Below are 27,055 nucleotides of genomic sequence, written 5' to 3'. Positions count from 1 at the left end.
CAAAAGGGGCCTAAACAGATTTATATTATGGTCTCAAAGAATTCAGCTGACTTGAGGATGCAGCAAAAAGCAGGGTTGCGAGCTGCAAATTCCCCATGCAGCACCGAGTAGGGGCCTCACTTGAGCCACAGCAGTATTTCTTTTCCACCTCCTCCATCAGTCCTCTCACAAGCCTCCTCCTGCCCCTGGAGCACTGCCCACCCCCTCCCAGCACCCCTTTTCCCCCCAGGGCTGCTCACCTGCGAGAAGAGAAGGTATCCGCACTCATCGCACGGCAGCATGTCATCCACCAGCACCGTGGTCCATGTGCCATCCTTGCACAGCCGCACCTGGTAGGCACCCTCGGGGCACAACGTCCTTGTGATCATCACCCTCTCCACCAGCTCCGGCCGCTCAGCCAGCACGGCCAGGGCGCTCAGGAACCTGCCGGTGGGACGGGACGTGGGACGGTCTCAGCGGTGCACAGGCAGGCAGCATGCAGCTGCCCAGCCACGCAGCGCCGGGGACTGCGGTCTGCAGCCACTTGGTAAGGGGTGAGGCAGAGGATGGGGTACACGCCTGAGGGTTATAAATGGGTGTGAGTAGGGCTGAGGGGTCTGATCTGGAGCTGGATGAAGGGGGGGCAAGGAGGAAGGGGCAGGAGGGTGTCAGCCCGGCTCACTTCCCCTTACCAGCAGTTCCCCAGCAGTCCCTGCAGGATATCCGAGGGCCTGGGTGTCCGAAACACCGACCACTTCACTGATCGGTCCTTGAAGATGCTACAGTTGATTTCATGGGGTCGCAGCCACTGTTTCACCCTCTGCTGCACGCTGTCACCTTCTGGGAATCCCACAGACTTAGGCCCAGGGTGAAAACTGTCATCTACAAAATTGACTTTGTTCTGCGAGAGCAAAAGGCAAGGAGAGCATCAGTGCGCAGCTGTGCGGCGCACAGCTCCCCGGGGCCTCCTGGGACAGGAGGCTGGCCTGGAAAGCTTCCCACTGCACCCCCAGGAGTGAGCACAGCCCCCAGCCCTCCTGCCTGGCCCGGGCAGCCCCTTCGGATGCCAGGCAGGGGAGCATGCCCGGGGCCGGGTGTCTGCTGGCAATGGCATAGACGCATTTTACACATCGAGCCCAGCGTTCAGCCCCACCACGAGCCGGCTCTCCTCTCCGGCCCCCAGGCTCTGGGCTGTGACTCCAATTTGCCTTTCCTTATTTCACAGGAACCTCCCTGGGCAGCGACTGTCTCTCGCTTTGTGCTGGTGCTAAAAGCTGGACCGTGGGGGACCTTGGCTGACTCTAAAAGTGGCAAAGCACACGAACAGCAAGCCTGCGAGGAGCCACTTGGCAAGCAAACCGTTCTCAGCCTGAGCCCTGTGCTAAGGGCTGAGCTGCCCCAGCCCCAGAGGGGAGGTGCTGGGCTTGGCAGTCCTGTGCCACCCCCAAGGTGGATGTTAGGGGCAGCTTTCGCAATTGGATTCAGCCAGACCACAAACAGGCAAGCAATTCCGGAAGGAGGGTGTCCCATGTCCGAACCCACCTGCAATAGCTGTTGCGTATTAAATAAAATAGGATGGACTGAAGGGCAGATAATCCCTCAGGCACTAGCCACAGAGGCAGGACGGAAGCACAGAACTTCACCAAGTGGGGAACGGCGGCTTTTTCAGACAGCTTAACACAGGGTGAAATAAGAACCAGGATTTCTTTATTGTTGTTAATTAAATTATTTCAGCAAAAGCCGGCTCTCATTTAAATTAGCTTTTATGCACACCAAACTAGTAGTTGTCCTTCCTCTTTTGTTGCAATCCTACACGAACGCTTTATACGTGGTGCCTCAATTAGCACTTGCAGCTCCTCTTTTGCAGAAAGGTGTTTTTCAGCTAATAGATTTCACTGTTCAAACACTGATGTGGGCCAAAAAGGACACGTCCCAGGGCTTGCTGGCTTTCTCAAAGGAAGCCTCTACCCTGTGCAGCTGACAAGCAGCCACCCATCTCATCTTGCCACACTCTGGCCTCGCACACTCACCTCTCAGGGTGCAGCCGGGGCTCCTCAGGAGCCCACTGTGCAAGGCAGCAGTCCTGGAGTCACAGCCTGTGGGCATCGCAAGCTTTCTGTCCCCTGTGGAGTCACTGCGGTACTTTTCCAAGCAGCAGAGGTGGAAGAAGCCTTCAGCCTCCCCAGTACCACGGCCAGGGTCTCATCAGGGCCAGGACAGCATGCAACAGGGCTGCAGGAGCCTGGACATGAGCCCACAGAGCTCACCAGCATCGTGACGGAGGCAATGCGAGAGCTGCAGCAGTGCAGTGCCCTAGCAGCATCAGGAAAGCCTGCCTAACAAGCTAATTACCTTTATATCATGTCTCCCTTCACATACTTCTAAATGCTTTAGAGAAGTTTTCACTACCAATATCCCTGTGAGACGGAGGGGAAGAGAGGCACAAGAGCTGCAGGAGCAGCATCAGAGCAGAGGGGAGAGGAGCAGGTAACTCCTCTCACGCCCAAGCAGTGACAAGCCTGCTCACAGATGGTACCAGATGAGTAGCCGTGCTCATTTCTCCTGCAAGGTGATCAAACTGGGCATCGGACCTCCTTCACTCCTCCTGCTCTGCCAACAACCCCCTTCACACCGTTCTGGACCAGAAACGTGACCTCTGCTGCCACCCCTCTGGGACTTCACAGGCCAAGGAAGGCTGCTGCCTTGCCCCGCACGGCCTCGCTGCCAGTAGCGAGTGGAGAGCAGAGATGGATGGACAAAAACAGAAAACAGAGATGGAGCCTCCCCTGGCACACAGAAAGGCTCCGCAGGCGGAGGTGCCAGAGCATGGCACAGACAGCAAGAGTCCGGGGCTGTCCTTCTAGCTCTGCGGGACACACCGATGTGTGTTGTTACTGGGAAAGGGGGAAGGATGGTTAATCAGAGGAGCAAGTAAGCGTGATACAGTGGGATAAGCAAGAGTGGGGGCAGCACGAGACAGGGAAGCAGATGTGTGGTGCAGAGGCAGCTAGTGAAGAGGTCAGCTCTGCTCTCCTCCCAGACGGAAGAGAAAGGGTAAAGCTAGAAGCAGGGGCCACATACCAGAGAGTGTTGGAAAAGGCCCCCCTGGAATAGCAGAAGAGGGAGCACCCGCAGCGGGAGCAGCGCAGCAAGGCAGGCAGCTCCACGCGACTTGGAGCAGGGGGGACAACAGGCGGAGGGGAACTTGGCCAGCCTGGCACTCTCCTCCAGGGGAAGGCTAAACAGCCTGTGAAACACCACGGACAGAAGGAAAGCTTGGAGGCTGCCTTACGTGCCAGCCCAACCAGGAGCAGGGGTGGGAGGCTGCAGGCACGCTGAGAGCAGAGAGCATGAGTATGGGAGCAGCACTGCCCCACACCGCAACCAGTCCTTCCCTCGGACCTGCAGAGCCCTTGACCTACCACAAACACTATCAGAACATAGCAGTGGTTTAGGTTTAGGGGGATTTTCAGGAGATGGCCCACGCTGATCTAATAGCCCGTTACTGCCAGCTTAGCGAGCTGAATGGGCTCAGCCAAAGCTCTGACCAAGAGCTGTGCTGGATCAGGCAAGGCAGACTCCCCTCCTCAGCAGCAGCAAGCTGCTAATTCAACTTGGCTGTCTCACAATTCATCCTTCAGGCCTGATTCTACTGGATATAAGATACTCCCTGCCTACAAGAAAAGCTACTCACTTGCTTTAAAGAGGGGGATAAGGAGAATCGGGGTGTCTCTGCTATAAAGGCACCCACATTTGTTAGGATGGACATGTAGCAATTGAAAAAAAAACAACCCACAACCCCAAACCAGGATCATTCTCAACAGCTTCTCTTCCAAACCAAACATCTCTGTGGTCCCCAGTCTGTGCAGCGGAGGCCCAGGCATGGATGCACTCCTCAGACCAGGCAGAGAAAGCCTTCTCTGTACGTCAAAATGGGACTGCAACTCCCTTTCCATCTGGTCCCAAAGAGCTGGAGGCTTCCCCCAGAAGGAAAGCAGGGAAAGAGCAGTGTTCACAGGAGCATCTTACGCCACTCAGGGCAAAAAATGTGGCCATCAGAGCGGTGTTTGAGACTGAAACCCGATAGATTGAGCCAGATACTTCACAGTGGGAATGGAAGGCACTAGCATGCACTCCTGAGACACTCACCTGGAGCCAGGGTACAGCTAAACCTCAGCTGTCTTTCCCAAACCAGGGGTGAGCAATTTGCAGCTGCAGCTGTGCATTCACAAGCACCAAACCCAAAAGCTCGCCTTGAACACTTGCAGTTGCTAGCAGTGGCAGCAGTTCCTCTGCCTGCACCCCTGCCAGTGCTTTGAGCCTCTGCCTGCTGCATCCCCAGACTTCCCCCACCCATGCACGTCGCAGCTGCTGCCCACAGACAGCAGTGCCACCAGCAAACCTGGACACACTCTTTCCCAGCCTTCCCGACCCTTGGACAGGGAAGGAGCTGTATTGACCACCTAAGAACGTCCCCTTCAAGCCAGATTTTCTCTCTTACTGATTTAAATGATCACTCAGTTTCAGAGTTAACACTCGGGCTACCTCACTTCAGACCAGGAGTGAACTGTATGGGTTGCCTTCAGCCCAGAGACTATCTTGCACCAATTTAAAATATTAAATTTCAGTGTTAACAACCAGCATCCCGCTGTTATGTGAAGATCTTCTCTGGGCCCTAAGACACAGAAGGCAGCCTGCCTGTGCCAAGCAACGCCCCAGACCCACGGGGGAGGCAGGAAGGGGTCCCCCTCCAAGTGAAGCCAGGAACAAGCCCAGTTCAGCAAGCACTCACCTCCCGGCAGAAGGTCACGATGTTTTCCCACAGGGCTTTGGCCTCTCCCTCATCTGTCTGCCGCCTCTTCTCCACGTGCATGCTCTCCCGTCTCTTCAGGGGCTTGAGGCCCTTGCGCTGGGCCACGTACTGCTGTGGGGTATGGCAGGCAACGCAGTGCTTGGCCTTGAGCTCGTTGAGTAAGGTGCAAGCAGGACAAGCCCACTGGCCTGGCCTCTCCTGGCTGGTGGGTAGCTGGGATGGGAAGAGGCGGGCGACCTTGCGGGCGGACGGGGCCCTGCCACCACAGGAGGAGCAGCCGCCCTTGTCGCAAGCCCCGCAGTCGGGGCAGCGAGGGGACGGCTCGCCCTGTGTCCCATGCTCCTGGAAGCCGTGCAGCTTGGAGGAGCCGCAGGCTTTGCACTTCTGGGCCAGGGTGGGGTTCTTCAGGGTGCACTTGGAACAGGACCAGGTGGTGAAGTCAGGGCTGGAGGGGCTGCACGGGGTAAATCTCACCGAGTCTCCCACCAGATTGATGGTGTCACTGCCTTTCTGGGCACTGCAAGCCTCGCATTTGCCAGCCCCAGCCGAGTTAAGCAGGGAGCAGGAGCTGCACTTCCAGTGGGATGGACTGACCTCCATCTCCTCCTCCAGCACGCTCAGCCGCTTGTTGGACAGCAGCTCCTGGAAGCGGGCAGCCGGGGCAGCCCTGGCCTGACCCTGCGGAGAGCCCTTCTGCCCTGCTGCACTCTGAGCCGCAGGCTGGGAGGCTTCGGGGCCCGGCATCTGCAGCTGGGGGGGCACCTCCCGGCGGCTTCGGGGCACAGGGTTGTTTTGGAGCCCCGGGGAGAAGGGACTGAAGGCTGGTAGCTTCTGGGCCTCTTGTTCCATAGCCACTGGGCCCTGGGTGGCCACGGTGTCACCATCAGAGATGTCTGCGGAGACTAAAGGCTGTGGGGTAGAGGGGGCCATGTGAAATCCGGCAGGGGTGATGACTTCAGGGACGACCAGCGCCTCTGGTGGGATCTTGGGCAGGGAGAGCTTGCGCGGGCCGCCGCAAGCAGAGCAGGAATTGGCCATCGGCGTGTTGTGCAGTGTGCAGCGCTGGCAAGCCCAGCCACTCTCCAGCTCTGCTTCATCGGGGCTCTTCCCCTCCGAGTCCTCACTGCTGCTTTCTGCCTTGGCAGCCTCCTCCTTGGACGTGCCCTTGGGCTCCGCAAGCACAGTGGGCTTAGGCAAGATGCCGTTGATGACGGGCAAGGGGGAGCTGCTGGGCCCTGGCTCTGGGGTGAAGCCACAAACCTCACAGGTTTCCTTGCCCAGAAAGTTCCTGAAGGTGCAGCGGGCACAAGCCCATTTCTGTTCCTCCACGCTGAGCCGCAGGATGTGGTTGAGGTCGGGCTTCTGGCGGGGGGCTTCGCATATGGAGCACTGCCGCTGGCCGACAGGGTTCAGAAAGGTGCAGCGGGTGCAGGACCACTCGCGGACGGCAGCCATGGAGCCAGGAGAGTGGGAGTGGCTGCAAGAAAAAAAGACAATAGCGTGAGGGCAAGGCCACCTGGTGCACGGGGGTGCCATGTGTTTCCCTGAGCTGGCATGGTCAGGACCTTGCTTCCAGGAAGGGCACAACCATCAATCCAGTCATTTCTCTGCAGACACTTGTTCCTCTGGCACTGACAATTTCTCCAAGAGCATGGCAATGCACTGGCTTCCACCCAAAACACTTTGGAAAGGGCACAAGAAACAGCCCCACAACGCTACCAACCCCGCTCTCACAGTAGGGATGCACGCCGGTGAGCAAGCACACCGCCTCGGTGCCCAACCTTGACAATTCTGTATGTCTGCAACTTGTTTGTACTCTCTGGAGGAGACCTCTGCCTTCCGGCTGCCTCTAGGGTCAATTCTTTCCTCCTTTGTCATCACTTGAGCCCACCTCTATTTCACTTTCTGTTTCTGTCTCTCTCCTCTCCTTTTGGCTCACCACCAGGGCTACACCACAGCTGTGTTATCCCACACCAGACAACAGCCAAGCAAAGAAAAGCAGGTTGTGGTGTGTGGTGGTGCTTTTACCTGGCTATAGGCTTCGGGGCCAGAAGCCTGGCCCGGCCAGCCTGTGAGCAGCAGCTCCGGCAGAAACAGGTCATGATGCAAAGCCATCAGGACAGCTCCCAGCATGTTCTGAGCTCAGGAGAGGGGAACACAGCGTCCCAGCTCCAGCTCCTGTCCCTCTTACCTGGGAAGCAGAGAGGCCACAGAGCCCTGCCGTCAGCACCAGCCCTCGGCTTCAACCTCCAGTGTTGCCCAGGAATGCCTGAAACCCTGATGGGGGAAACAGGTCCAACGCACGCCAGAGCCACCTTGTTCAAGGGCAGAAAGTCGTAATGATGTTTTCTAGGCAGGTTCAACTTTCAGAAAGCGAAATGCAGCAGCACCACCAGCTCCACAGGTCACGACAACCTCTGGGCTCGCACAGGGAGCAGCTCTCCCTCACTGCAGCCCTCCTAGTGCTTTCAGGAAGGTGATGCTGTGCTTGCACGCATGCTGACAAACAGCAGAAGGAATCCCAGCCCTGCACGGTGCTCTTTGTCCCCTGCTCGGGGTCATTTCCTGGAGCTTCGAGCGAAGGTGGGGCTGAAACAGAGCTTTCTGCTTCCTTCTCCTTCACACAAGGACAAAACAGTTCTCCTTCAGGTAAACGTGCAGCACGAGCCCAGAGCCCTCCCCCTGCACCCTCCTGTTCCCAGATAATGCGGCCAAGTCTGAAGCCCCAACCTTGAACCCAAGCTCCAGGCCAGCTGCGCTTCTCTCTGCCTGAACTGGTCCCCTTCCAAACCCTTCCACTCTGCCCTGCTTGCCCAAGACCAGGCAGGGCCAACTCTGCAGGTGAAGCCTCTGCGCCCGTCCCATGCCCTCAGCACTTCTTGGGAACAGCAAATTCCGGACGCTGCAGACCAAGGAACATGGCAGGCTAAATCATGGGAGTTGCACCTCAGTGGGCTCACCACTGGCTCCCTCTCTAGAGTCTCCTCAACAACCAGGTTCAACCACAACACCAGCTGGGACAGAGAAGGGAAGGAAGACATTTTATGCCACAGAGGGCAGGTGCAGAAAGCTATGAGACAGTGGTGCAGTCCACAGAGGGAACCGCGTCCTGGCTGGTCTCCAGAATCCCAAGCAGCAGCACCTGCACAACCAGCTTCCCAAGGCAGCCGAGCAGACTGCATTGCAGCAGCAGGGTCTTGAGGAGACAGAAGATGCAGCAAGAACCACCCTGGGGAGGAGAAGAGTGACCCTCCGTTTGGCTGGGTACGTGAGAAACTCTCCTGGGAATACTCCAGCAGCAGCAGCAATCCAACATTTCCAGACCATGCTCCACAGCCACTGGAAGCAGCAGCTCACCCCCACAAAGGGATCAGATACAACCTTCAACTCCCTTCTTCAATCAAATGTTTCTCTAAATAAAGCCTGAACTCAAGAAATCCATTTTATTGCAAGAGAGAGCTTGAAAATTCATTCTGGTTCATATACCATGCCTTCATGGTTTGAACTTTACAAGGTATTTATTTACTGGAGTTATTTAAGGAATCTTTCTCAGCTAAGAGAAATATAAACATTGATTTTTCTGCCTGAAGTCCTACAGCTGTGAGCCACTGTACAGTCCTCTCCCCTGCGGCAGCACCAGGTCCACAGCCGTCTGAAAGGGAGATCATTCCTCAAACAGAGAAAGGCAAGGAGCTGCGTGCCCGGCTCCATTAGAGGCAGGGAAGCAAATGGGGCCATGAAGGGCACCGTGATCCTGTCACATCCATTTGTCTTACTGGATGAGGTTCATCAAACCACAGGCATCAGCAGAAGGGAAGCAAAGGCTGTCAGCAACCTGTGCCATCCACATCCGTCCTGCAGCGTCCCATGCTGTTACCCACCGTACACTGTGCTGGAGAGCACTGGCTCCAAAAAAATCCACCCCCAAATGCAGATGCCACACTGCTTACTGCAGATTCAGGACCCTCCAGCCACCAGTCTTCCTGCTGCACACATCACTCTCACACCCATGGTCCCATCCAGCAGGCAAAGGCTTCTAGCCATGCAACCACACAAAAAGAAATCACCTTGCCCTTTCCCAAACTGAACAGACAGAAGTACCACATGAGGGGATAGTGGGGTGAGCCCCATCACCAGACCTGCTTGATGCTGCATCAGTGATGAGCTGTGGGCTCAGGGAAGGCAGCACCATTTCACTGGGCCAGGCAGGAGATCCAGGCTCCAGGAAGCAAGAGAGGAGAAGGAAGGCAGGACACCGCAGTGCTCTACTCCAAGCTCTGATACCGACCCTGGGGAGGTGATGCTCCCTGGTGGCAATGTCCCCCTCCTGGTCCCTGCGTCTCCCCCATGCCAGAGTCGGCTCCCAACACCATCTGTTTGAGGGACACCATCCTGCCTGCTGCTGGGATTTTCACCTACTTAACTTTCTCCACTGACAGGCTCTCAGGAGAACCAAAAAGCCTCCCAGAACGGTCATCAGCTCTTCCCTCACAGGTCTGTGGCTCCCCTTGCTGTGGCAGGGCCACCAGCATGGCAAGCTCTGGCAGGAGACTTCCCTGCCTGGTTCTCCCCGGGACAGCTGTCGTACCATGTCGTGGTGCCCGGCAGCCACACAACTTCCCCTGCAAGTTAGTGGGAGACACGGAAATGGGAGAGGACACGGGACACACATCTTTGGCTGTCCCACACACGCCACTGGCTCCCCAGACTTGACAACTGGCAGCGCAGCAGACTGCTCCCACCAGACTCCTGCTGAGGGCTGATGGACAATTCACGTCCCTGCCCGGAGCACCAGACTTAATTTAAGGGTCCAAAGATCACCGAGGGCACAAGGCTGGAACCTGTCTCTGCATGGTTCAAACACTACCAGCACATGGTGGATCATAGCAGCAGCCTCTGCCCCACAGCAACACGTACCTCTCAAAAATGAACCGGCTGAAGGAAAAGCCCAACCGCAGCCTGTCCAAGCTTTATACTTCTCCCTACAAAGCCTCACTGGCTCCTTTCCCGGCAGGCAACAAGCCTGTGTAAGGAAATACAGTTGTCTCCACCACCTATTCACCAGGCCATCTGCTGTATGATAACACACATGCTCTCCAGCCCCAAAAAACGCAACTGAGATAAACATCGCCTGCCGCCTTCCCAGACGCCTGCGCAGGAGAGGAGCTCCTCTCAAAACCAGCTGCTCCACAGTGACCTGGCAAAGTCACCCACCCACAGAAGGGCTTTTCTTGGGAAAGGGACACTTTACAGGGATCATGATGACGCAAGCTCTCAGCAGCCCAGCAGGCTGGCAGCAGGGTTCTGCTGCAGGCTCTCTTTGGGTACACAGAGCAAGGGACGGGCAACAGCCGTACAGCCCCTGCCTCCAGCAGCACAGCCCGGGCTGGCCATGCTTCCCCCTGCAGCAGCTCTAGCCAACCAAGACAGGGTGCACATCAGCTGGCAGGAGACACCACGTTGGCAGGACTTCCAAGTCCCTTGGCAATCACAACGGTGTAATTAGAATACTTTAAAAAGAATATAGAAGGTACTGAACCAAGTAGGCAGCTTTCAGCATGCTGATCAGGTCCCAGGGAAGCTCACTGCTCGCCCTGCCTTGCAAAGTGAGGAGTGCCAAAGGCAGCCCGCTGCCGAGGTGACAGCCTCTGGAGAGGGATGCTAGCTGGTATGCCCAGGCAGCCTTCGCAGGCAAGATCCAGCAGCAGAGCTGCCTGAAAGGCCGTCGCTGTTTCCCTCTGGACACCGTTTCAGAGTGCCTGGAGGTGGCAGGAGAAGGCTGTCACTAGAAAGGAAAGGGGAGTCACTGAAGGGATATCACTGGCCCTTTGCTTCCTTCCGGTGTGCAGGAACTTTTAACCAAAGCAGGGCAGAATTGTTAGGACAAGATGGGGAAGGGATGAAGGTGGCACCAGCTGGTCACCTTCCAAACCCACTGCAGGACAGTGATATCCCCCTCCTCGGGCTCTGCTGAGCATGCTTGTCCCATTGCTACAGAGCCCTAGCTCCTACACAGCTGTCAAAAAAACCTGGGGTCTCCACCACCTTTGGGTGTCATCTGGGACCAAAGGCTTTTCTGGAGCCTCACCAGAGCTGGGCAAGACAAGAAGGAACAGGGCAGGATGAGAGACTGGGAAGTGCCCAAAACCCGGCAGTTTGTGTCTTTCCTCCTGGCAGGAGCTGGTCGCGTGCCAAGCCTGTGTGATGTGCCGCCGAGCTCCAGGGCAAAAGATGGCAACCAGCCCTGGACAGAAGCATCTTGGACTGCCAGAGCGAACGGCTTGAGGTGACCTGGGCACCGGAGCGAGAGATCCCAGGGCTCCTCTGCAGAGCCCACACTGGCACCAGCATTACATGAGCTTTTGTCAATTGCACACAGCAACAGAATCAGGCTGTTTCTCTAAATTAAACTGCTCCAGAACAGCTAAAGCCTGAAAACTTATTGCTTCAGTTCTCTCCTGCAGTAAATAAATAAATAAAAATCAATTGTTCTAGTCAGCAACGTACAAATCCCCAAGTCCTCCGAAAATAAACACATTGTAGCAAAATCCTCATTTGATAAATACAAGAACAAGCAATAGAACTTTGTGAAAGAAAAACAAAAAACACAAAAAATCCGAACAAAATCCTGCCTCAACTGTCTGTAAGCTGCAAATCACTTCCCCTCCTCCCCATCCAGCTGTTTCCTATTTAACTCCTCCTTTCCATGGCACTGAGTGCTCTGACCTAAGAGAGGAGTGCTGAGCCATCTCCCGTGTGGACCTACCACATCTCCAGAGCCAGCCAGAGCAGAAGATATCTGTGCCTGTGCAAGAAGCAGGTGCAGGAGGTCAGGAACCACGCAGCATCGCTCTAGCAGCTGAACTCTTAGAAGGGCACGTGGGCTGGGATCATGGCCTGCACATTATGAAGCCGGGGCGAGGAGATGCTGTTGGCTGAGCTGACTCACTCTTGCAGAGCCAGGCAAGGGCTGGGAGGCTGGACCAGGGGAAGGTTGCAGCAGATATACTGGCAGAGCAACACAGGAACGTTACAAATGGGACTTTCCACTTTCTACAAATTTCTATAGGAGCATCAGTGGAGAAAAACAGTCTCTGATTCACACTTCTCAACCCCCAAGGCTACAGAAGTAAGTGTCACCAGCTGTGTGCTAGCATCATACAAGCAGGGCAAGTTGCATAAGTATTTCCAAATCCTGCCTCTCCCACTCCTCCAGAGGGAGACAAGAAAATAAAACAGGCTTCAATACCAGTGACCTTCACCCAGTCTCAGAGGGGCTCGGGCAAAAACAAAGCACCAGAAGGGTTCTGTCCCTTTGCCCTCTTCTCCCACTTTGCACCAGTACAGATCTGCTGAGCCTGGGCAGACAGAGCAAAGAACCGCCCCCCCGATGTCCACCCATGGTCTCTTGGAGGATCATAACAAAGCAAGTCAGTCAGGCGGTCCCAGGCAGGCCTGCTGCAATGGCATACACGTGCCCACGAAACAGGCCCCCCACTGGACCCCTCTGTGAGCAAAAGCAGCACCCCACTTCCACAAGAGCAAGCAGGGAGGATCCCAGGGTAACTCTGTGGGAAGGGACCTCGGGGGTCTCCAGACCAAACTCCTGCTCCAAGCTGCATCTCTTAGGTCACAGCAGGTTGTTCAGGTTTATAGTCTGGTCTTGAAAACCTCCAAGCACAGAGACTACATAACCTCTCTGGGCAGTGAACTCTGCTGACTGTCCGTCCTTGGGGCAAAAATGTCTGATCTTCTCCTTGTCTCACCCGACACTTCTTGTTTTCTGTCCTCCCACCACACGCTGCCTGGCTCCATCTTCTGGATGATGCCCCTGTGGGTATTGGCAGACCTACTCGAGAGCCTTCTCCAGCCTGAACGAGCTCAGCTCCCTCACCCTCTCCTTGCAGGACACATGCTCCAGCACCATGACCATCTTTCTGCCCCTCCAGTGGAGACTATTGCTACTAGTAGTCTCACAACTACACCTTTCTGGGTTGTGCTCCCGCTCCCCTTGCACAGCACTGGGGAAACGTTTGGTACCGTAGGGGTCTGAGCAACCCTGCCGAACAGGGCTGGTGGCTCACACCCTCCCCAGGGGAGCTGCGAAAGCGCTATGGGAGCCCTGGTTGAAAAGCTGCTACAAAACACAGCTTCACCCTAGCAGGAACCTGCTAACTTCAAAAGCACCAACAGTTCAGCCTTCTGAAGACTACAAAGAGACCAAACTGATTTAAGAAACTCTCGCTAGAATAGCTTGGCTTTATCACCACATCTGCCACCTCATGCTGTACCAGGCACCACCAGTGCAAGTGGCTGTCCAGCCCAGGACAGAGATCGGCATCCCAGCAGACCTGGTCTATAACATGCAGGACCTGCAGCCCCCTGTATGACACAGCACTGGGATCTAATCACCTCGAGATCAGAGGAGGAAAGAAAAAACAACTCCAAAAAGGACACCACCTTCTTCATGCAACCTCTGTTTCACACCAGGCAATTCCTTCAGCCAGGACTGGAGCTGGGGTCTGGCACTGAGCCCCCTGCTGCATGGCACTTTTTGGTCCTTCAGGATGGTGGAAGGGAACCACAATGGCTACGAACTACACAAATTCCTCCTTTTATTGAAGCAGGTAATAAAATAAAGACGTCTTGATCATGAAATATTAATTTTTGAGTGCTCCAGAGCTGTATCACATATTTATATCAGCTCTTACTCTTTAGAGTCAGTCCAGGACAAACTGTCAACTGGTTCTGAGAAACACAGCTTAGGGGAAGAAAAAACAGCCGAGGGACCAGCCCGCTCCATGTCTGCTTCCATGCCAAACTCACTTCTGGCCAGGACAACCCTTCTTTCTGGAGGTTACCTCCTCCCAGCACAGCGTGCGTGCTCCAGACCATTCATTCACTGGGGCAGGACAATTACATTTATGCAGAAAATAACATTTTCCACTGGTAATAACTTGTAATGAATTGAAGCACGACAACTGCATTTGTTCTGTTTAATAAAGCAATGGAGGCAGAGGAAAATCACTCATCCAGGGGAGGGGGGGGAAGTCTAATTCTGCAGCAGGAGACTACGTAAGGGTGATGGTGAACGGGACCATTAAAGACCCATCGACACCCGATAACCCTCCCCCAGAAGCTGCCAAAAGGCTCAGATAGACACTACAAGCCTTCCAAGCTGAAGACGCACTCCAGTTCCTGGGAATTTCTTGATCCCATTGCACCACAACTCAAGAGGGTTCTTGCACAGTTTCCACTTTTCCCAAACTGGACACAGCATACCAGCCAGGGAGAGAAGAGGCTGTGAGTTCTAATGAGAAGATCCTAGGGGAAAACTGAACTCTGCTAATGAGAAATCTGAGAGAAAACACACTGGCCCCAGAAGTATGGGGTTCATTTTGCAGTATGTTTTTCCCCAGAGCCAACAAAACCACAGAACATGCTGGAAAACTGCAGCTTTCCCTACAATTTACTTTGTTGTCACCTCCCCAAAAAGAGGGCTTGCCTGTCTTAAGACAGACAGATGTTAAGGGTGGGAGGAGACATTTTGACGTAGGATAGGGAAGAAAAGACTTCCAAGGCAATGCTCTGTAACTACAACAGCCTGCAAAGTATGCAAATGGGACAAAAAGCATGCTCCTCTACCCTTTGCCAGCCATGAACAGGCCCAGAGGAGCTTGTCAAGAGTGAGGTGGGAAACGGGAGGAAGGCAGTGGCACAGCTGGGACAGGAGCAGATGAAAGCTCCTGTAACATGCACCAAAGTCTGGCTCTGATGAAGGAAGTAAGCAGAGGAGACTGTCACCACTTGGAGAATTCTCTTCACGGCTGAAATCCCTGGCTGGCTTTAGCCCAGGAAAAAGCAGAGAAGGTGCAGAGTCTTTTTGAAGGGATATGCCCATCTGAAGATGTGGTCACCGGACTTGCAAGCCCAATGCTGCTGCAAGAATGCAAAGTGACACACGTCTGGAAGGAGCATTCTTCACACTGGCTTTTCTCCAAGGCTAAGGATATACAGGCAGCATTATTCTAAACTGATGGACCGGAGACAAGACTTTTATCATTCCTCATGCAAAATCCTCAAAGCATATTCAGAATTTGGAAGGCTTGCCTTGTGAGAAAAACAGGACGTGCATCATTAGCCTTTAATATACTTTAATAATATACCTTAATTGCTTCAGTGTTGTAAGATACTAGCTTTCAGAAGAAAACCAGTTTGGCTAGCAGAGCACTGTGCAGTACAGGCACGCCGAGACAAGACCATTCTCAAAGGCTCTTTTGCTAATGAACAGGTTACCCAAACCTCTGCCAGGGCAACAAGAAGAATCCCTGGGGATATGAAAGGAAGAGGCAGACCCAGTATTTCAAGGAGGCCAGTGAAGTCCTAGTTCTAGCATTACTCAAATATTGTGCGGTTTCACAAGCTCTGGATGCACAAAGTTTTGATGAGGGACCAGAGGTATCACCCTATAGAACCACCTCCTGCACCTGTCCAGGGTTATTGGGATGCAGGGCCCAGACAAGATGGCCAACAGTAACGTGACCTCTTCAAAACTCAGGCTAGAAGTACAGGAAATGTGCTACACCGGCACTGGGTCACCCAGGATCCTCATGGGACAGGCTTTGCCTCAGCAAGGCTGGCAGGAGAACAGACCACAAAGGTCTCACTGGAGCCCCAGCCCTGGGGACAGCTACCAGCACAGCCTCAGCTTCTCTCAAGCTATGCTGTTTCTCATTAAGATAAATTCCAGCCTGTTGTTATAATTAATAACCTCATCTTGCCTCCCTGCATGCAAGCATGGGATATTTCTGCAGTTGCAATCACAGTTCAAAGAAACCAATTTAGCACAGCGCTACTGCTGCCATCATTCCTGTGCTCAACTACTTTATTTACCTTCCCTGTTCCTAGTTTCCCTGGTCTTTTGGGTATCTGGGGAAATTAAGAGCAAACAATACCAATGTCCAATTACACCCAAGTATTATACTGGGTGAGGAAAATTTGTGTCATTAACTCAGGCCAGCACCATACTATGTATATGCTTAAACAGGTTCGATAATGTCTTAATACTTTGATTTGGCTCAAGGTGGTAATGAACTGAGTGGCCTCAATCCATATCTCGCCTTACTTTGACTACACAACACTGACTTTGACTAAAATACAGTGGATATTTGAACCCATTTAAGAGCAAATACACAAAGGAGGTACACCAGTTTTGCAAGTTTCTGTCACAGTTGCGTGAAATTGGTGTAATCTGGGTGTAAAAAGCACCAAGGATCTCTGCAGGTACCCTGGTTCTGCTGAAACATTTGGGAGCGCCTCAGCATGCCTGCAGCTCCCTCAAAAGCTGCTGTTTCAGGGGAAAAATCCCACCATCCTCCAACAAATACAACATAAGCATTCAAGAATTTTTTTTGTTAAAAGCCAACAGACCAGAAAAGGCTTGAACCCTGAAAGACTGACAGACCCAAGTTACATTGGATACTTGTAGCTTCAGCGTCTGACACACTTGGAGCAAGAAAGCACTTACAGAACAGTAGTTCTGTTCTTCAGAGCGCCTGGCAAAAATTGGTTTAACTACCTTGTATGGTTTTTTGATAATTACACTCCATCTGAATAGCGTTTCCCACTTTCCCAGAAAGTTTCCCAATAAAGTTGTCCAGCAAAATTAATGAGTACCTAAAACTGAGGAAGATTCAGACTCCATTGAAATCAATGCCACAGACCAGGATGACAGATCTCACAGATCTCCTGCTGAATAAAACCTGTTTGCAAGATGGCTCGTACAGGAATGCTCAAAACCCCCCAAGACTTTCACACCCAGCCATCAGAGGCCTCTGCACTGAAAAACTCAAAGACAATGAGATCTGCAACCCAAACAGGGTAAGAGTCTTGCCAACGTTACATGGAAACACAAGGATTATGAGAGGTGCCGGAACTCAGCTTTTGGCCCTTCAGACTCACACTTTAAGCAATGCCAGGGGAAAGTTTTTCTGGAAGCAGTAAAAGGGAATTTGGGAATTATATTTTCTTGAGAGGTTTTCATGAGAATGACCTGCTGCCAACCCAAGCCCCACAGCGATCTCCAGCCAGCATCCAGTGGGTGGCAATGCCCACAAACACCAAACAAACCTCCTGGACGTTTCACTCTCCATGCTGAGATGACAGGACAAAACCCCAACCTCAACCACCAAGGAAAAGGGCTGATCCCACACCCCGGCAGTCAGGGACAAGCGCCAGGGTTGCTCCTCACTGCGCGAGGCACTCGCTGCATACACACGCCAGTGGGTGCCCCGGAGCCCCGCTCGCCTGCGGATGCTGAGAACAGGTTTAGTACAAACGTCCACTGCGGTTTCACTTCAACGGCCCCAGCAGGAGGGAGCTGGCAATTATTCAGACATTGAGAAGCCTGAATGCTTCTGTGGAAAAGAATGAAACATTTCAAACTCTGAAAACATCCCCATGGTTAGGGAAAACGACTTGGAAGGAAGGGCAGGGGCTCCAAAACTTAGGCAATCATTCCCTGCCAGGCCCATAAACCTTCCCTGCCTTGAGGCAGCTCAGAAAACTCCTCAAAAGCCTATAAAGGGTCAGTCTTGGCAGACACCTTCCCTCGTCAGTATTACAGGTGAAGTGAGAAAAGGTGAATCAGGGTGCGGGACGAGAGGTTCAGCTGCCAGGCAGCGAGGCAGGCTATAGTCAACAGCCAAACAGCTTCAGATCTGGCAGAAGTGATGCCTGCTGACCTGGCTGCAGCGTTCAGCCTCCAGTCTCAGCACAAAAAACTCTGGCCCTTTGGACACAGCAGGAGAAGAGATTATTACAGAGCGAACACAGCCCTGGCAACATCAGCACATCAAGGACTGATGGGGTACCATCGATCCGACCACATACCCAGCACCAAATCCTCTGGGGTGAGCTGTAGCACAACCCCTCCATGAAGCAAAGTCCTTTAAACCTCAAGGTGTGCCAGGAAGAGGATGGGAGATATCAGGAGCACCTTATGGCCTCCTGTGCCTGCAGGAGCCCAGGGAAAAACACACCTGGAGCAATACGAAACCAAATCAGACCCCAGAGGCAGCCTCTCCTCTTGTAGTCAGGAGCCTCCCTGCTGATGTGGACAAACTGGTGAGCAGTTTAACCCTGAGTGTGTGAGCGCAACACATCACGCGGTGCCACTCCCATCAGGGGTGCAGACTTCCAAGCCTCCACTGAAGTTTGCCTAGCACAAGATGTATAGAAAATCAGGGCACATCAAGAACAACAGGGAGAGGATTTATGACCAATATGCCAGATCCAGGAGGACTGGCAAGATGCTGGGGAGAAACAGCTGGGAAGATTATATTCTTTACTACTACTATTACACCAATTCATTTCAAATCATGGCAGGTTTTAATTTAAAACGCCAACAGAAATCGTGCTCTTTGAAAAGGGCACAGAAGTCGGTAATAGCAACGAACCAGAAGATCGCAGGGAAGAGCAGCACAGGGTTAATGCCTCCCTCCGAGCATTAACGGTAGCCAATAAACACAGCCAGGGAGGCCACAAACAGCCCCTTCACTGCCCCTTCACCGAGTCTTTTGCCGAGAGCAGAAGCAGCCCAAGATTTTGCTGTCTTCAATGCATTACTAAGACCTAAATGAGGCTGACATACCAAGGACAGATGTCCTTTTTTGCTCCACCAAGAAGGTGGGCCACTCCCTCAGATCCAGCGTCAAGGGGGTCTTCTTCCAAGTGACCTCCCCTGTTACTGCCTCTTAATCGTCCCCATTGCAGAACTGCTGGGCTGGCTCTACCACCGACCCTCCTCACCAGGTCCGGGCGGCATGTCTGCTACCCACACCTGGAGAGTGGCCACAGGACCACCTGCCTACCCACATGGTGCCTGCCTAGAGACAATGGGATGGGGACAGCTTCATATCAATGATCATCTGAGATGCCTGTGTCAGGAAAAGTGGGAGGGATATCCAAGAAGAGCTCAAAGTGGAAGGATTTCAGATGAAATGTGGGAGGGAATGGATTAGAGCACATCTCTTAAGATGTCTGATATCTAGAAAGCATGGCATGGGACAGGATTGAGGATCTGCGGGTGATGCTATGTGAGCAACTCCACACCCCCACCTCACTCACACAGCCAGCGCCACCTGCTCAGCTCCAAAACACCACCCTGTACTTTCAGAGAATAAATTAAATCCCTTCTTCCCAGGATGAAAAGGAAATTCAAAGCTATTTGCTGCCTTTGAGGCCTGAAAGGCAAAATAATGCTGTTGGAGAACACCATGCAAGTGTGGAGAGGGCTGGCTGCCCACTCGCATGGCCCTGCAGGGGTTGTGGGGCACTGAGAGCTATCACAACGCAGGCACAACTGGGGGGAAGGAGGTGGGAGGACCCTGCCGAGCCCCTCTCTACTTTTGTCTCACCAGTTCTCAACCCTGCACATAATCAGCTGCGTGGGGCAGACTGCTATTTGCTTGAGAAACAACCATCTTTTTCCCTAAATTCCCCCTGAAAAAATAAATCAAGACATAGCTCCAAGGTGGAATTAAGACAAAAACCAACAGGGATCAAGAGCTCTGTACAATTTGGGGTACAGGGAGTGCGAAAGACTCGTGTTTTCTTGAGGACTGAGACTAAGGAGAATGGGGCTGCAGCCTGGCAGGGGTGAGAAGCAGAGCCCCCAGCCTCCTCCTCTCCCGGGGCTTTAACTTGGCCATCATCCCAGCTCCTGGCGGAGCTGCTGCAGAGCACCCTTCCTGCAAGTGAGGAAATTTCCTGGGGCCCAAGGCCACGCTGCCACACTGTCCCATGCCAGACCACGCAGCGCCCTTCCCACCGCTGCCAGCCACACTCGGGGCACGGTAAGCGGGACCGCACAGCTCCTGGCGAGACGGAAGGCAGCAGGGCACTGTGGTCCATCGCCAGCGGCTGTCAGGCTCTCTTCAGGATGATTAACAGGCCTTAATGAAAAGCTAAGCCAGTCCTGTGCCTCAGGAAAGCAGCTCACGCTTAATAACCAAGCCAACAAGCTTTGCACTGATCTGAAGAAAGAAAGGAAGATTGCCAAGGGACAGAGGAAGAGAGAGGAACTCTGGCAACTCCCGGCATCCCTGGAGTTCAGCCTGTGGTCAGATCAGGGCATGGTAATCAAGCCACCACAGCTACACTATTAATGTCACCAGGCAGCAAGGGGAAAGGCAAGGATGGAGGTTCCTCCCAGAGCCAATGCCACCAACTAGCTAGCCCTGCTATCTCTCTGCATGCTTGAGCAGCTCCTTTGGCAACAGGAGATCAGAAGACAGAGGGCAAACCTGAATGTCCTCTCTTCTGCCTCAGGTACCACATCTGCAACCCCTCCAACGAACACTGATCCCAGAGGAGGATCTCAATGCACAGAGCAGAAGCCCAGGGCAATGTCTCAGATGAACCGGGCATTCGAATTTGCACACACATGCACACACTCTTTCCACTGAGTCCATGGCTCCACAGGCAACTTTCAAGCACACTCACATTCATTGTCAGGTGCTGGAAAAAAACATGCACAAAGGCTTAGTGCAGCCTGCTGCACTGCAGCCACGTCCCTCCATGCTTTACTGACCTGGGGTGAAGCAGGGCCAAGGGCTTGCTTGGTCAGCTTGGCCAGTCCATGGTCCAGCATGGAGAGCAGAGGCTTCGGACAGCAAACTCCACCAATCTCACAGATGGCTCCAGCCTTCCCTGCTCCTAGATCATCCGCACCTTCTCCAGCTCTGTTCCCCTTCCTAGGTTATGCCAGGTCAAGCACATGAATGCAACACTGCACAAAATTTGCTGCTGCATCAGCTGTGGTTTTGGAAGCCTGTTGCCATGCTGCAGCCAGCAGGCTCTGCTCTCCTTGCAGGCTCAGGGGGAGGAAGAACAAGCAGGGAGAAGCCGCCTCAGGTGCTGTTCAGACTCAGGGCAAATGAACCAGCATCTCCTCCACGCCACAGGAGGAAGCAATTTATTCTGACAAACAGTGAAAGCCTGCAGCGGGGTTGGCCCTTTCTGTCAAAGCTGGTGTACCATACAGAGGCTTACGTGCTGGAGCAGGGAGGGGAGGGTACTGGCAGTCAAGTGATATACGCATCACTCACGGAGAGAGATGATCAGCAACTCAGAAGAACCAGGCTGCAAAAGATAACTGCCTACCCACCAGGGATCCCAGTGCAGGCAAGCACTGTGCCTGCTAGCCAGCCATCACTGCTTGTCCTCCACACCTGGGGCTGCCAGCAAGCAGCAGGAGCTCAGCACAGCCCTTGGACACACACCACAGCACCTCTCAGTGCACCCCTCTCTAGAGGGTTCATGTCGCAAGTCTTCAGCCTTGAAAGGGGTTGAACGCTTGGGCACAAGTACCTCTGGGATCAGACACAGTGTTAAGGAGCACCCAGCAATGTGGCACAGGTGGGATGTTCATATTTGCATCTTGAGCTTGTAAGTGAAGTTCAAGTTGGCCGTGGAGAGCTCACAGGCAGGGAGGCCAGGAAATATAAGCTCTTAACTTGTAGAGAACCTGTAACACGAAGGATCTGAGATGCCAGGTATCTGCATAAGCCAAGAGAGAACAGGCAGCAGCACAGAAACTCCCTCTTGAAGCAAAGTAATTCCAGTGTCCATTTGGTCTCCAGCAAATGCACAGATATGGCTGTATCCTCTTTAACTTGCAACACCTGCCTGGCTGCCAGATCCCCTCCTTCCACAAAGCAACTGGAGAGGTTCTGGACAGAACTGGGAATGACTTCCCCACTGCAGCCTCAGAAACACCATCAGTGCCTGAAAAAACTAAGAGTTCACACCTGTACACACTTCTCTGTATGTATCTGTGCAGCCCTGTGCCTGCAGTAGGCAGCAGTATCTCAGAGAGCCTTGGATTCTCCTTCCATGGGGCCTGTTGCCTAGATATCTAGACACCTGTTAGCTAGACATCTAGACAGCAACCAAGGCACTGACAGACCACTAAGTCTAAGATAAGTCCAGAAACCAAATGTGAATTTCTCAAGTCCTGGCAACGCTCCTTTACCATACTCTGTACTTGATAGCATAATGATTTCCAAACATTTGGGTCAACCCAGACCTCCTCTTGGCGAGCAGTGATAACCACGTGTGGGAGCACACACTTGCTTGCATCCCACAATAGGAAGCAGCTGGAGTCACGTCTGAGCACTGCCAATGGCAAGATGAAAGACTTTCAGACACTTCTCTTTTTCTGCTGACAACATCTTCACGGGCTCTTCTCCCCACTCTCCACTACAGATATGGCTCCTTTAACTGCTGATTTCCCACAGGTGAAGTTCCAGATGTCCCTGGGAGGCTTTTCCAACTTTATTTATTCTATTTAAATAACGAGGGCATATGGTTTATTACAGCTATTCAGGGGTTTGTCTATGTATATGGGGGTAAACTTAAGAGAACAAAACATGAATCTGAGCCTGCAATTTGCAGAGCTACCAGGACCTCTGAGCACCTAGACACCAGCACCTGGCCACAGAAGAGCAGAGAACCACCTCTGTCTGCAAACAACAGACCAAGGGCTGTGAATGAGTTTCTAGCTCCTCACCTACATCACACCAGGTCCTTCAGTGCTAGCAAGGAGATTTATACCAGCCCAGGAGACCATCAGGACTCCTGTTCCCCTTCTAGAACAGCTGCCACCCCCTGAGCAGGATGAAGGTCCAATCTCCGGGACAAGGCCAGAGCCAGAGGATCTAACGAGGAGCAGAGGCAGCTATACAAAGCCCTTGGAAGCAGGGAATTCATGCTGAATCAAGCTGTGCCTGCTCGCTCTACAACCAGGGGAGCTCTGGCTAAGACAGACTCAGCACGCCCAGCACTGCCAGCATGCAAGCACAGAGGCAGGCGGGCAGCGAGCTCCGTGCCCCAGGATACCTAGGAAGCCCCTCAGGGGTTTGTGCAACAGCGTTTATAGAAAGGGGCTCCGTTACCCCCACACTAACACGTCATGGCAGGCTCTGGGCATGAGCTGGGCTAGCCCAACTGAAAAAAGATATCCTGCAACACATCAGCCCAGCTTCTCTTGGGGGAGGAAAGGATCCCAACAGGGAAAGCTGTCCCAGAAGCCTGCTGGCAGGTCCTTCACCCCAGCTACAGAAGCAGCAGCTGTGGTACCACTGGAGGACCTCAGAGACCTGGGAGATCCTTCAGTAAGTCTTGGTCACCTCTCTCCAGGTCCCATTTGAAACAGGCCCTGGAGAAGGGGAGCACGGGCTGCTCTTTGAAGGAGGATCTAAGCATGGAGACACAGCAAGATAAGGAGCCTTTCAGCACTACGAACCTGAGACAACGGGAAGGAAAGAAAGCACTGATGGGGCTGATTTCTACAGTTACATTTGACAATAAAGACTTACCTGCTCTCAGCAGGGAGGGGAGGAGGCCAGGCAAGGAACAAGAAACAGAACTCATTAAGCTGCTCTCTCATCTGAGAAGCAGGGACAGCTTCAGCAAGGAGGGTGGACTCTTGGGAGCAAAGGACACTTGATTCCCCTCCATTTAGCTACCCACGCCTGAGGTATGCTTGAACAATCACTTCAAAAGCAACGCTTGCAGAGGAAAGCAAGCTGGATGAAGAGGAAGCTCTACTTGGTTTTGTTTCTCTGTCTTTAAGCCAATTAAGGAATTTGTTTTTAAGTGGGGGTCTGTAGTCTGCCTCAAAAGAGCCTGCGCTCCCTGGAGAACACAGCAGGGCAAGGGCGAGGCGGCCATCTGGAGTCAGAGCCCTGCATTCCCTAGACGCCACAGGCACCGCTGGCCTCGCGCTTCTCCTCTGCAAAAATCCCAGCTACTCCAACCCCCCAGAACCTCCCTGCTTCTAACACACCTCTGCAGCAGATGCCTTTCCCCTTTGCACCTTGGTTTTCTCACTAGTACGTCACACACGAAGCCAGTCTTGTTGACATCAGGCAGCCCTATCCTTGCATCTCTCAACACTTGTCCAGTGTTTCAGGAGCCCAGCACGGAAAATGCCTTTGAAGCTCTACAGCCGGCCAAGAAGAGGCTAAGACAAAGACATGGTCTGTACTTTTAGTCTGGTCTCATAGTACCTGGCCTCGGCGCAGGGTGGTCAAGCTCCAGCATGGTGGGGAGGGGGCTACAAACACAGGTGGAGCACACATCCAAGGGGACAGTACAGGCAGCTGGGAGACATGTTTGCCGGGACAAACGGCTCCTGGTGTGGGACTGTGTAGATAGATCCCTTGCACGAACTACATGGCAAAGGTTTTGCCCTGTACATACCAAAGGCTATTTTCTGCCATTCTTCCCAGCACAGCCAGTACAGGATACATGCATCCTGCATCAGAAAACAAAAGCACCTCGTGTGCAGGGTAGTTTGGAAGTACAGGTACATTTGCCTGGATGAAGACCACCCTCCACTACCTTTAAGAACAGGGAACAACTTTAGATGTCACACACCCAAAAAATGGCAGTTGCAATTTATGCTAGCATCGCCCCTATCCCATGCGTGAGGCTGTCTCACACCACTTTCCAACGCACCGGGTGTTAGTACTGGAGGCTGGGGTGAGAGAAATCCTGTTTCCCAGGACCAGAGAGATGTGGGACTAAGGCCTAACATGCTATGGGCTGGAAAGAGCCAGGAAAACCCAATGGGACTATATACCAGGCACACTTTGGATTCACCCATAGCCCCTTACTCCCAGTGCAACTCCCCTCTCACGTGGGGAGGCTGGAAGAGGAGACTTACTGGTGGCTGCCAACCCGAATTGCTGCTCAGCTAAGTTTTATGTTGCAATTTGTAGTGCTGTTAAAATAAAATTGGTAGAGTAGTGGGGGAGGAGAAAGAGAGAACAAAAAAGAGGGGAAGGAGGGAGAATGGATCAGGAGCAACAGCACAGCTCCAAAGTGGTCTGCTCCCATCTCTCACATCTCCACTGAACAAATCACCCTGCATTTCCAGCTGCTGTGCTCCAGCCTTCAGCTCTTGCAATGCTAATGCCTGGGCTCAGTTCACTGGGGGGCACATGCAGGATACAGTTAATAGCAATCTGTCCATCTCCACAGCAGCTGAAGTGTCAGACTCAAATACAGCAGGCAGAGAATACCAAGAGAGGTCCAGGGCATCTACAGGCTGGTGGCTGCTTGTAGCACTTCCACACTGCAGCCACCAAGGCTCCAGAGGCCAGAAGGGATACCCCCACCCCAAATTCACCCCCTGCCTTCTATCTTCTCATTCCAGCACTGGTTAAATACCATTCCTACCCACTGAGGTCACAGGTGAGCTAAATTACCCCCTGTACCTCCAGAGGCTTGCCAGCTCTGCACACTAGATCTGCAGGACAAAGGCTGAAGTCATGGATCGATATCCCTGCATGTGCCAAGAGCCACAGGATTCCCCCACTGAGACCCACGCTGACGCCTCCTCTGAGGAGAAGGCGAGGAAAGGTCAGAGCGCCTTACAGCTCTCAAGGAATCCTGGCTCTGCTCTGCAAGGCTGGATACTGACACATGACCTTCAAAAAATCAAAAGCAAAATCTCTTCAGTGAACTTTAACAGAACAGTTTCCTCTTGACATCACGGAAACTCACCCCACCCTAAGCCAGTCCCGTACTGCTGAAACCATGGAGGAAACTCAGAATTACATCCAAGGAGACTTTGGCCTTTCACCACGTCAGCATTCCTGCTCTTCGCAGAAAGAGCCAGGCCAGTCTCGAGAATTCACACCTCATTGCAGAAACCACCACAAGCCAATTTAACAAGAGGCCAAAATATCAATCCTACACTGACCAGACAGGCATCGGTGAGCTCTTGAGCCCCGTTACTGAAGTACCTTTTTGTGGTGCTCCAGCCAGCAACTGAGTGCAGGTCCTTCTTGCAAGGGAGATGGGAGTAGATGGGATCCTGTGCACAGGCTGAGGCCCACCAACAACGATGGACATGTCTGCACATGTGCAGCTCACCTATAAAGGCCACTTGCTTCTCTTTCTCATGTGCCTGAACTTTAGAGTAGGCAATTATCAGCAGTTACCAAGAAGCTCAGTGGGATAAAACACGCTGATCTTACTGTGGCTTGGCTGTGAATGCTTCCTCTTGCAGAGCCTACTTGTCATTTTCATTTCCTTGCGTTGATGGCTTCTAGGACAGTCCCGGGCCAACCTTCAGTACCAGCGCGCACAAACAAAATACCCCTGGATGGGCAGCACAGACCCGCACCTGTGCCCTCTGTGGCACAGCACCCAGTGCAGACGGTAAGATGGGCTCCTTCAGCATGTTGTGACCCCCACCAGCCTACAGCCCTCCCCTGCACCTTCCTGCCCACCGGCACAGAGGGAAATGTGGCAGCCAACAGTGCCTTCAGGTCACCTAGGGCAGTTGCCATGTCACAGGAGATCACCCACCAGGATACCATCAACAAACCAAGGAGCTCCAGAAGGACCCAAGAGCATTGCACCACATCAGAAGCCCACCACCCCATCAAAAAATGGATCAACGCAGGAACCCACACTTGGCCTCAGATTCATTTTGGCATCGCTGTGCACTTTGAAAACAGTGGCCGTTTGGTTTCTCTGGCTTCTCAGAGACAGCAAGGAGGGTTGGGTGGGTTATGTGGAGCTGGAAGGGCCAGGAGTAGAGCAGAATGCTGTGCTGGGGCAGGCTGAGCCACACGACCACCCAGCACCCCAACCTGCTCCTTCTGTTCATGCCCCATGCTCTAGAGCTACTGCCACCTTAAGTGAGCCAGCAACACATCTGGCCAACTCCTCAAGCAGTCAGGCAAGCAGTAATTACCAGGGAAGCCCTTAGAAGTTATACTGTACCCTGGAGGCCTCAGGACTCGGTAATTCAGACTGTGGTACTGTTTACTGCCTTGTAAAAATGACACATACTTAAGTTAGTGCTTTGACAGCTGGAATCTAGAAGATGCTCCTGAGTGGAGCACGTGCAATTAACTGTCGCGTGTCCATGCCACAGAGAAGCACAGTGCCATCACAGCAGTCCAGCAGAGACCATGCTGAGGCTCCTCTAACAGCTCAGCATCCCTTCCCTGCAGCAGCACACAGCGCTTCCTACCACGGAGGCAACTCCCGCTCTCATTTAAAGCTCCTGACCATCTTCAAGTCACACACACACTCACAAACAGCTCTTGGGTAACCTCAGCACACACGTTCCTCAAGGACAACCTGAAGGACATCACTGTCATCCTACAGACATGGGACAGAAAGGAGAGAAAGAGCGCGCGTGCCCTGCCTGCGGCAGACAAATGCTGCACAAGACAG

At 53.2% G+C, this 27,055-nt stretch overlaps 1 protein-coding gene across 17 annotated transcripts in view; it reads right to left on the bottom strand.

Annotated features, from left to right (window-relative positions):
- The window catches only part of CAPN15 (calpain 15), a 60,797-nt gene that overhangs the window by 8,608 nt on the left and 25,134 nt on the right, over positions 1-27,055 (bottom strand). For 16 of the 17 annotated variants that reach the window (XM_056338773.1, XM_056338760.1, XM_056338765.1 and 13 more), the window contains 3 exons: positions 4,772-6,269; positions 672-880; positions 240-423 (listed from right to left, as the gene is read on the bottom strand). In XM_056338773.1, the coding sequence (XP_056194748.1) occupies positions 240-423; positions 672-880; positions 4,772-6,269 (1,891 nt within the window). Of the gene's footprint in view, positions 1-239; positions 424-671; positions 881-4,771; positions 6,270-6,983; positions 17,691-27,055 lie in introns of those variants that run through there. The other variant, XM_056338777.1, reaches the window with a different exon arrangement.

This window comes from Falco biarmicus, chromosome 4 (assembly GCF_023638135.1).
Source record: "Falco biarmicus isolate bFalBia1 chromosome 4, bFalBia1.pri, whole genome shotgun sequence".
Classification (NCBI taxonomy): domain Eukaryota; kingdom Metazoa; phylum Chordata; class Aves; order Falconiformes; family Falconidae; genus Falco; species Falco biarmicus.
This window is presented reverse-complemented; position numbering and strand designations above follow the sequence as displayed.